This window comes from Theobroma cacao, chromosome 8 (genome assembly GCF_053813885.1).
Source record: "Theobroma cacao isolate CCN51 chromosome 8, ASM5381388v1, whole genome shotgun sequence".
Classification (NCBI taxonomy): Eukaryota; Viridiplantae; Streptophyta; class Magnoliopsida; order Malvales; family Malvaceae; genus Theobroma; species Theobroma cacao.
Genome location: NC_142646.1, coordinates 4,119,218 through 4,130,307, shown reverse-complemented (window position 1 = coordinate 4,130,307; position 11,090 = coordinate 4,119,218). Strand labels below are relative to the sequence as shown.

General features: G+C 35.7%; 1 protein-coding gene across 2 annotated transcripts; it reads left to right on the top strand.

Annotated features, from left to right (window-relative positions):
• The first annotated feature begins 3,510 nt into the window (after nt 1-3,510).
• Nucleotides 3,511-7,379, top strand: LOC18591929 (basic helix-loop-helix (bHLH) DNA-binding superfamily protein). Of its 2 annotated transcripts, none has more exons than XM_018125901.2 (8): nt 3,511-5,241; nt 5,347-5,580; nt 5,659-5,724; nt 5,812-5,880; nt 6,418-6,489; nt 6,579-6,722; nt 6,806-6,887; nt 6,971-7,379. In XM_018125901.2, the coding sequence occupies exons 1-8, from the start codon at nt 4,627-4,629 to the stop codon at nt 6,991-6,993; spliced, it is 1,305 nt and encodes a 434-aa protein (XP_017981390.1). In that variant the 5' UTR covers nt 3,511-4,626; the 3' UTR covers nt 6,994-7,379. The 2 variants fall into 2 exon arrangements, with proteins under 2 accessions (XP_017981390.1, XP_007018426.2); XM_007018364.3 differs by having other exon boundaries at nt 3,512-5,241; nt 6,968-7,379.
• The last annotated feature ends 3,711 nt before the right edge of the window (nt 7,380-11,090 follow it).

Below are 11,090 nucleotides of genomic sequence, written 5' to 3'. Positions count from 1 at the left end.
TGTGGCAAGAACTGCAAGATACGAAATTACTTCTGACATGAATATTGTACTTGTAAGGCTACCTAGAAATGTTAGTAAAAGATTTGCAATATTTGGTCTTAGTCTGAATGCTGCTATAACCATGAGGAAATCGAGTACCTGGTTTTCTTCCAGCTTCCGAACTCATCATTATGTTTCTTTAGTTATACTTTTTTTTCCCTTTTTTACCATACTTATGATTATTTTCAGTACCCAGAATTTTTATAATGGTAATGGATTCTCAAATTGCCCTTCTACAAATGCTAGATCCATGCCTGTTTAAACATTGGAAAGTTAAAAAGAGATCTCTGTCGAATGTGTCTTTGATGCATGCAACTAGTGATTTTTCTTTTATTTTCCGACGTTTTTCGAAGTCCTTTTTGATGCACCATTTTTTCAACAGTGAAACACGGTTGAAACTTCTTTATGTGGAAAACATCAATGACTTGGAATGATTATTGGGGCTGTGAGCCGTCATGGGTTCGATGAGCTTGCATCGAATAGGAAAGCATCATTGTTTTCAGTTTCCTTAACAGCAGCCTTTCTGCTTTTATATCAAAAGGAAAAATGATTATGATTACTTCTCTTATGCGCATGCTTCTCTCAGGTTCATTGGAGGGTATGAGATTTCACATTCTTTTCATGTTTACTCTCCCTTCACCCTCCCATCATGCAACCAATTGTAACTAATCATAAACATTTCTTTTTTAAGACAAGCAATCCTACTCCCCAGAGTAAAGCTTTGAGTAAATAAACCATTTTAAGTAATATTAAAGTAAGGAAAAATCTCACTTGCCAAGCAAAATAGACCAATGTTTCCAGTGCAAGTCTCATTTCTTTTTAATCTATGATGAGTTGGATTTGTTTTAAATAATTTCCACCTTGAACCGTCCACAAATATTATACAAGAAAAAACTGAATTCATTTTTGTGGCATTTGAATAATTAGGAGAAAAAGGAAGGTTGTGGCAACTTTCTGTAAAAAAGAGAGGAAAAAGCTTAAAGCTTCTTTGAAAGTATAAATCTTACTGGCCCAAAAAAGAGTGAGGAGGCAGCATCAAGCATGGGCTCTGAAACTTTGTAAAGCAAATTAGAACCCGAAGTGATTTTTAATAAGCTTGTAAGAGAAAATCTGGTAAGGCAAAAATCTTACGAGATTCTTTCACTTAACTTATCCATCTCATCATTGCTAATTAGGCAGGACCACATCGGGTGGACCATAGTGGGGATGCAGGGGTAGGGCCGAGGCGGGGCGAGCTCGGCGCATGCCTCAAGCGTGATGGCGGGGTCGCTTTTGGGTATGGCCAAGGGCTTTTATTCTGTTAAGAATGTTGTTGGATGATGGAATTAGACTTATTTTTGAGGAGTTAGTAATTAGTTTAAGTTAAACACATGCAACAATCAGATAAGGAATGAGGATGTAAGCTGTCCAATACGATCGGCCCACCGGTGTTGGTGGGTCAATGGTTTCATTTTCTAATTGATTAGATTTCTGATGGCTACACCATGAATTATTTTTGATTGGATCATCATCAAATCCCATGTAGGGACTTCCCTTCTCTATTTTTCTTTCCCCAGTAATTCTTACGGCTTCTTCCCCTCTCCATTTCAAAAACTCTTACATTATTATGCTTCATTGATTTAGTCTTAGCCAACTACATCAATCTACTTTCAACTTTGGCTTACGCATTCCTTTCATGACATCATTGGTTTTCTCTTAATATTTTTTCCTCTCTTTTTTCTTATAACAAGAAACTTTATATGTTTTTTCAACTATTTTTAATTTGACTTGATATCTATTGTAAATAGTTGTTTTTGGAGATAATTAATTCACACGTTACATGCTTTTCAAGATGTAAAAGTTAATATGAAAATAAATACTTATATTTATGATAATAAAACATTTTCCGTCCAAATTTCTTGACCATACCTTTCATTATATTTTAAATAATTCAAGAAAAAGAAAAAGAAGACAAAGAAATTTGTTAGTTTGAAAGATGTAGCATGAGAACTTTTCCAAAAGTCACCCATCCTAATAGGATTTAAGACTATAAACGTTACGTTTAAGCAGGTTCAATATTTTACATGCTTCCAATTTGTAAAGTAAAAGTCTATAAAATCATACTTTAAGCACGTTTTAATAACAATAATTCATGACTAATGTTCTCAGGGAACAAACGATTGCGTTGTTCCAAGAGGTAAAATCAAAGATTTCCAAGCTCATTGCCAGCCCCCACTCTTCATTGGTACCCAGAAGAATGATTTGGTGTGAGTACCCACATAGATAAGTTAGGTGTACCATCTCAATCATACCATCTCCATTCTATTTTTGACTACCCAGTCCTTGAGGTGGGGTCCCCCTCTCCACATCATACGGTATGGAAAATCAAATCAAATCGCGAATCACAGCATATATCATGTAAAACGTTCCGAAAGAACTGACTTTGAAGCAACAGTGGGGGTGTTGTACACTGGGTAATGAGTTGGGTGATGGCCAGGCCTCTAATTCTAAGCAAATTACCCGTTGATTTCGCCAATAATTATTATTTTCATTATATTTTTCCAGCGAGATCACAACCAGGACTTGAAGTTGACCAAAATAATCTGATTTGACCAGGTTGGTTAGTTCAGTGGCTTTTTTGAAATGGGCAGCAGCGACAGCTGGAAACCCGTACCAGGACAATAAGGTAAAATTGATGATTAGATTCCATTATTCCTTATGTTCCTAAAAAAAAAAAAGAGAAAGATGGCTGCAGGTATTAATCAATTGATTAATCAATTAAAAAATACTGTTTAAAACATGGGAAATCATGCTATGCTCCCAATTTACAGTCTCTTCTGTGAGTTGTCCATCGAAGAATAGACACCTGTGACCTTGGTTTATCATCTTGAACCTGCAGTATGGCATCATTGTGCATAGGGACATTAATAGAACCCAACCCACAGATTTGATGGTGCAGAAGGGAGAATTGGCGAGGACAATGTGAAGTAAATGATGGGGAAGGGGTGGTGGTGCATGGAGAATGATGGAGCTTGGGTGTATAGTTTGAGAGTTTCTCGAAAGAAATGAAGAGGCTTAGTTGGCAGTGAGAGATAAACAAGTGTGTAACAGCAAAGAGAAGTCTGTTAGAATAGTGTTTTCTTTCTTTGCGATAATAGGTCTGTTAGAAAAGTTGGCAAAATGTGTCAGTAAATAAAAAGAAAGAAAGTTTAATGTCAAAGAAGGAAGCAAGCAAGCCAGCAAGCTAGCTTGACCCTGAAGAGAAGAACCTCTTCCAATCTCATCTGAGATAAATATTGTAAAATATTAAAAATGAAAAAGTGTTTAACTAAATTATAAATAATAAAAAAGAGAAAAAATTTACAAAGAGGAAAAGGAAAGGAGCTTAGGTTCTGTAATAATTTAGGAACAAGAGCAGTTGGCAGTAGTTAGTCTGTCTTTTAAAAACATACATGCATACATGTCACCTGTAAGCTTGGGCAGGTATGCAAAGTTTCAATCTTTATCTTTCTCTCTTTACATACTGTCTCTAACGTGTTTTCTCTCTCTAGCCTTATAGCTCTCTTGCATTTCTCAGAGAGTAAAATATAAAAGGTTGGAATTTGATGCTTCTTTTGCTGTTCGGTGCGAGTGCCAAATTGGTGAATTTGGTTTCCTATTGTAGAATTTAAGCTTAGCATTTGATGCGTTTAGATGTACTGTCAAACACCCAATATAGGGGACTGGGAATGAGACGCTGCCTCATTTCCGTTCTTGCATAATTCAAGTTAGAATTTATGCTTTTTGGTCTTTTTTTTGGGACACCCATCTGAGAATATCTCAAAAGGGTTTCTCCAACTTCCTTTTCTTGGTTCTTGGAGGGTTGTGTCTTGATTCAGAACTGGAACATTTAGTTTCTTCCTTGGTTAGGACTTCTCTTGCACTTGGTTTTCCATTCTACTTTCATTTGAGAGTCAGTTGAGCAATTAAGTTGATCCTCCTCAATTGGGTTGTAGTTGAAGAGATTCAAGATTGCTTAACATAATCAATCACATTGGGCTTTTATTGAGTTTGAGATTGTGAAAAATATAGTTCTTCTCTAAGCTAAACGGAAAAAGGGAATCTGCTTTTCTTTTGTTACACTGGTGAGCTGTTACTTAGCTAATGCAATCGTCTGTCTATGTCCACTTTATGCTCTGAAAGGTTCACTTTCTTGTCTGCGGGAAGCATTTTCTTGTTTTGCCTAACAGCAGAGTAGACGTGATCCTAGGGTTAGTGGAAGAAGAGGTAAATATTTGGTCTGTGTAAGATTTTGTGCCTGTGCATTGGATTTCTCCTTTTACTTTGTGTCTCTAGGATGCTCCAATGAGAGGTTTCTTTTACTTTAACATCCTCTCAGTTCTATAAAGCTGCCAAGGTTACTTGTTCCTTGTTCAGTCCTGCAAGATATCCCCAGCGAATTTTGGTCAAACCAACTTTCCCTCAAATTTTATACTACTTTCCTTCTGTAAAATATCTATTCTTAGCCCAGGTCTAGGTTAGCTGTTGAGTAGGGATTGATTTCAAATTTGCAATTATAGATAGGTTGAGTTCCTTAGAATTTGGGTGTTTAGCCTCGGAATCTACAGCATGGCTAGTGGTGATAATGATGATGTGGGATTTAAGAACAGACACGAGAGCCTTATAAATTGTCCGTCTTCACAGATAAACACAAACCCCTTCTCTGACAAAGTTGATGGGATGGCAATGAGTTCAATATCCATGTATAACAAGCCTTCAAATGCATCAGATCCTTTCTTTGGTTCTAGTTGGGATCCAATTGTTTCACTGAGTCAGAGTGAAAGCCTTGTAGGATCTTCGATGGTTTCTCACAGTGAATTTGCCAATTCTCATTATCCTCTTCTAATGGAAAATCAGGGAATTACTAGCACTGCCCACTTTTCCCAGTATCAATCTGATCCAGGCTTTGTTGAGCTGGTGCCAAAGCTGCCCGGATTTGGTAGTGGAAATTTGTCAGAAATGGTTGGTCCCTTCAGCCTACAACAATGCGGCCAGATTGCCAACGGCAAGTGCCCCCAAAATTATGCTCTAAACACTGAGGTTGGCAATGAAAGGGCTTGTACAAATAGTACACAATCTCGTGATGAGCACCAACTTTCAGATGAGGGAGTTGTAGGTGCTTCGCCCAATGGAAAGAGGAGAAAACGAGTTCCTGAATCAAATTCTCCACTAAGATCATACCAGGTATATTGTTAATGTGATCACAATATCAAGAATTTGAAGATTTGCAGCAATATGATAATCTGTGACACCACTGACATGGTAGATTGGCTTTGCAATTTGTGTTAGAATGCTGACGAGGAGCCTCAAAAGGATCCTTCTGGAGAGAGCAGCGATGTTCCAAAAGGACAGGATGAGAAGATACAGAAAACCGAACAAATTACAGGTGTGAATTCACGTGGTAAACAAATTGCGAAACAAGCTAAAGACAGTTCTCAAACTGGAGAAGCTCCTAAAGAAAATTACATCCACGTGAGAGCAAGAAGGGGTCAGGCTACAAATAGTCACAGCCTGGCAGAAAGGGTAATTTCTCCTTTTCAGATTGAAGTAAGAATTTGTGTTCTCAACTTCATATTGAATCTGGAAATTTCTTGCTTGCAGGTGAGAAGGGAAAAGATAAGTGAGAGAATGAGATTGCTTCAAGAACTTGTACCAGGATGCAACAAGGTATGTAGAGGTGGCCTAGCTTCATGCTAGACTTTTCTTTTAAAATAAAATGGAATCTTGATTATTGAGATGGTTTCATTGTTTTAGATTACTGGGAAAGCTGTAATGCTTGATGAGATTATCAACTATGTGCAGTCACTGCAACAGCAGGTTGAGGTATGATACATTGACTGTAACTAGGTGTTTGTTCTGTATTTTTTCATAACAGCATAACAAGTTCAACGACAACTATCATGCGCTTAAGCACCCTTAGATGTTATTGTGATATAGTTCTTTAGTGTACAGTCTACACTAAGACAATGAAGAAGTTAAACTGGAACTTTGAATCGAAAATGTAGGGGAACTTTTTCTGCATTTGGATAATCAGCTTAACTATGTCTTTCCTTGATAAAAAATTTAAATGGATTCTCAATCCTCCAGCTTTTATGATTTAGTCACAGGTCTTTTTTCCCAAAAACATTGTTCTCACCTTAGACTGGTAACTAAATGAGAGCTCCTCCCTTGGGATGTTACATTGAGGTTTTTGCAGTGTTATATGAAAGGTTTAGGACATGAAATTGAGAATTATGCCTTATTTACAGAAGATGAATGAATTTAGTGATATATTATCATTAGATCAGTGATTGTTACATTGTTACTTAAAGCAAAATATACAAAACCGCAGTGATGTATTTGCCCCTTTCTTTTTTGCAGTTTTTGTCAATGAAACTTGCCACTGTCAATCCAGAGCTAAACATTGATTTAGAGAGAGTTTTATCCAAAGATGTAAGTTTCCTATATAAATTGAGAAATTATAACAGTTATGATTTGATATACGGGAAGGAATATGAATCCGTACTCTCCCTCCTGTATAGATTCTTCATTCAAGAGGTGGAAGTGCTGGAATTCTCGGATTTGGTCCTGGGTTAAACTCCTCTCACCCTTTCCCCCCTCGTATCTTTCCGGGAACAATTTCAGGTGTCCCAAGTACAAATCCGCAATTCCCTCCCTTGCCTCAGGTATGAAAGGGTTTTGAAATCATTCTCTCTCACCCACCTTGCTCATCAAAATATTTGATTCAACACTTTTCTGTTCCTTACAGACTGTACTAGACAATGAGCTCCAAAATCTTTTTCAAATGGGATATGATTCTAGTTCAGCTATGGACAGTTTGGGACCAAATGGTAATCATTGAATGATTGGAGTTAAATTTTCCAACCCCTCGGTTTCCATGTTCTAACCATGAGCCTCTTCTCATTTTCAGCAGGTCGCTTAAAATCAGAGCTTTGATATATGGAAGAAGTTTAAATAAGAAGGCTTTGTTCCTCCTAACCAAGCATTCAAATGCTGCAAGTTGACTGCAGATTAAACTCATCTAGAAAAGACAATTGGAAAAGAAGAAGACAAAAACAGGATTCTTCAGCTGTATAGGTTCATTTCGTTCCTAACTGTTTGTTTTCCGAATTTTTAGACAAGGAAGATGACTTGTTAGAATCACAAATCATTGTATATTAAGACAACAAAGCAAGAGTTGGTTGATGGAATTTTGTTTTTTTTTTTCCTTAATAATTGGTATTGTAGGGGTTGTGATGCTTTGTGAAAGCTTGGAAAATTGTGTTTAAGAAAATTATCTTGTAGATTGGATAAATTTTCTTGTAAAGAAAATTTCATTTTCATCTGGTGTTTTTCTTACTAAGGGTCTGTCTAGTTGCCATTTTCTTGCTCTTCTTTTTGGTTCCAGGCCTTGTTAGAGTGAAAGCAGGAAGCAAACATAGTAACCTTATTTGGTTAAAATTAAAGCATTATCTAAATGCCTAAACTCAAATAGTGTTAGAACACAAGATAGGAAAATAAAAAGTACTAAAAGAAAAGCTTCAAAGTGTGCATTAGTGTCATTGACTATAGGTGTGGAAAAAGTACTTATTCTAATATTTTATTGTATTTTACACTGATGAATCAATCAATTAATTAAGCATTAATCGGTGTATGTGGTAAGATTATCAAATTTTATAGAGTTATTTTACAATAAAATGATGTAAAAGTATTCTTGAGAATGTAGGGAAAAAAACAAAAGATTGATGAAGTTATTTCTTTCTCTTTTTCCGAACAAAGAGTTCCTATTTAAAGAGGATAATATGTCTCTATAGACATAATTATTCAGTTATTGTTAAGCGTCAAGTACTATTATTAAATAATAATGTATATTAATTTAATTTATTTACAAGATTAATCAAGATTTGAAAAATCTAACCATGATCCATTTGTATTTTAACCCATTTTAATGCAACAATTAAAGATTTTATTTTTCTTCATTTAAAGAATCCTTTTCCTTTTATTTCTTTAGATGTGAGGTTGTGTCTTACAATTATTATTTTTGAAAATGTCTAATAAATGTTCAATATCTATAAAAAAAAAACCCCAAATTATGTTTTTGAAGGGAATGAATCCCCTCTCCAAAAACCTAATTTGTCTTGTGAAAGTATAAATGAGATAACAATTAATATGTGTTTCATGTAATTCAAAAATTGTAAAAAAAAAAAAATTTAAAACAACATAAAATATAAAACTAGTAGGTTGAGTATCTAAAAGTTAGTAGATAGTACATTGACACCATTCCCATAACAATGCATTTGGTTAAAGGAATACAAGAACAGTATATTCCCTGTTATGGCTTTTCCACCGGCACTCTTTTTTTCCTCCTTTTTTTTTTTTTGTATTTTGTCATTTCCACATGTTTGAGGTACAATTTTTCTTTTTTTATTGCTTTCTTCCACCCATTGCTTGTGTGTTTTTTTTCCCTTCTTTTCCTTTTATCTTTTTCTCTCTTTTTCTGTTCTCTGTTTTACTTCATAGTTTATTTAAATTTGCATAATCTATCATATAATAATGTAATCATTTTGTCTTAATTGCTTCAGGGTGCAAGACACCCCATTTCGCAGCTGGTTCTAACCCTATATCCCTAGTGGAGCAAACAAAAGAAAGAGATAAAGAAGAAAGAATTGTACGGCGATGGTTCGTAGAAAGGAACAACTCGCAAGGAAAAAATGGAAAAGAACAAGAACCGGTGAAAGAAACTACTCGAGCGCTTCCCTCTGTCGTGCTTGTCGGGCTGTTGGGTCAATTCTTGGGCCCACAAAAGCCTGGAAGCCCGTTCTCATTAAATCGAATCAGCCCATAATGATAAATGAGAAAGAAACATTAGCCTTTGGTACATTTTCTCTTCTTTTCTTGATATTTAATTTAATTGGTAAATTAGTGGCTTCTTCTGATAATTTTTTTATGTGGAAATTAGTGTTAAAATTTATTAATTAATATCTTAATCACATCAGGAGAAGTGATAAGGTTGACTAGTTTGTATTTGCAAAGTCAGAGCAAAGAGAGATTGCTAAAAGGAAAGAAAATATTTGGACCAACAATTATTTCTTCTTGGACAAAGGACCAGACAATTATTATTGCTATGAATAAAACTGGTGGCCTTTCATATAATTGCCCCTTTTTTTATTTTTATTATTACTGTTCGGTGCTATATTTACTTTCATGGACTAGCCTTTATTTTTTGAAGCGTGCTAAGTTTGCTTTACGTCGCGGCTTTGCTTTGGGCTACGAAAATTGTACATGACTACGAATGGGACGCTAAGAAACACACTATGCCTTTAGGATTTGGATTTACATGATTCATTACTAAAAAGAATAGGTTAAAATTTCGGTGTTTTACAACCGCTTGATAAATAAAAAAAAGATTTAAAATTTTGAAAGATTCGTCTTGATTAGAGAGGTATCATGAGTCGAACTGAATTCAAGTTAAGTTTATTGAATTTTTTTTTTAAAAAAAGTAATATAAAAATTCGATTTGTTTCGTCTACTTAATTATTATTTTATATTAATAATTTTAAATAAATATTTAAAAATAAATAAAATAAAAACATCAGGCTTAGACCTAAAGCAGGCCGAGCCCGCGAGCATGGAGAGGTAGCTTAATCCGTAGACAACTCTAACCTCAACAATTGGCGTGGAAATTGCCCATGTTCCCAAGGCTACGGGGTGACGTGGATGTTTACAAATTCAAATCTAGGAATCTGTCTTTCTTTTCTGGCTTCCCTCATATGGTAAAATGAAAATAATAATAATGATGATCTTTGAAGAATTAGGGGTCATTTTGTTACATTTCTCTTTCATGTACTGCTTCTTTTTGTTTTAATTGATGGATGATACTTGATACCTTTTTAAAATGGAAATTTAAAAATTTTGTAAAAGAAAAAGACAAAGAAATTCAAACTCCATGGAAAATAAAGGAAATTAAATATTGAAATGGAAGATATTTATTCATGGGGCCAAAGCCAACCGAACGAACTCTGCCGTTAAAAAGGAAAACCCCCACAAAAAACAAATGCCACATGCCCATCAATTTCACAGAGGGAAGCTGCAGCGAACGACTCCCAGTTATAGATGCCACTAGCTACAGCTGCTGCCTGCTGGACCATGGATTTCAGATTTCATGGAATTTTCAAAGTCCTACTTGACTCTGTAAAAACTGTGAAAACATTCTCCCAAGTAAACGATGATTGACTACACACGAACAACTCCCATCATCTATCATCGGAAACATGTTTCCAGTTTTCCTCTCCTTCAATTACATCGAATTCAAAAGAAATTTTCTCTTGTCTTTTCTTTGCATATGCCGAGAGGGAAAAACAGATTTGAGGGGGTCCATATCCTAGTGTGGTCCAGCTGCTTCCCAACCATAAATTCGGTGAGCCAGCTCTTGGTTGGATTACGGACCCACGCCGCAAAGAATCAGATAATGGAGACCCCCATGTGCTTCCCAGCTACCTAAGCAAGTACTTTACACGCTAGTAATTGTTTAGTGGCAGGACAACAGTTTTTAAGCTCAATTTAATTCGTGGATAAACTTCCCCAATTCTCACTTCCCTCAAATACCAATCCTATTTAATTCAACTGTCAGGCTGAATCTGTTAAAAGGAGGCTGAAAAGCTTCACTGGGGAAGTAAATGTATAAACTACATTAGTACACTGCCATTTGCAGACCTGGAAGGTACTGAGAAATGAAAAAGAGGTTCATTCCTTAAGGATGCATTTCATGGCTATTCCTCAGCAGCTTATCCAAACGTAATTAGAGAGGTGGGTTTTGGTTCATGAAACCACTAGATTTTAAGGGAAAGTTGTGTAAAGAGGCCAGTTGTCCAAACATGAAAGGCAAAAATCGAATGATCAAAGATTGAAGGTTCCACTTCAAATCAAATACTGCTGCGTTTTAACTTTTCCTGGATTTGGTGAAACAGGTTTCCTTGTATAACAATCCCAGTAGCTGAATGTGAACAAGACAACTGGAAAGTAAGGGCAGGTCAATAATTTGAATCAACTGAATC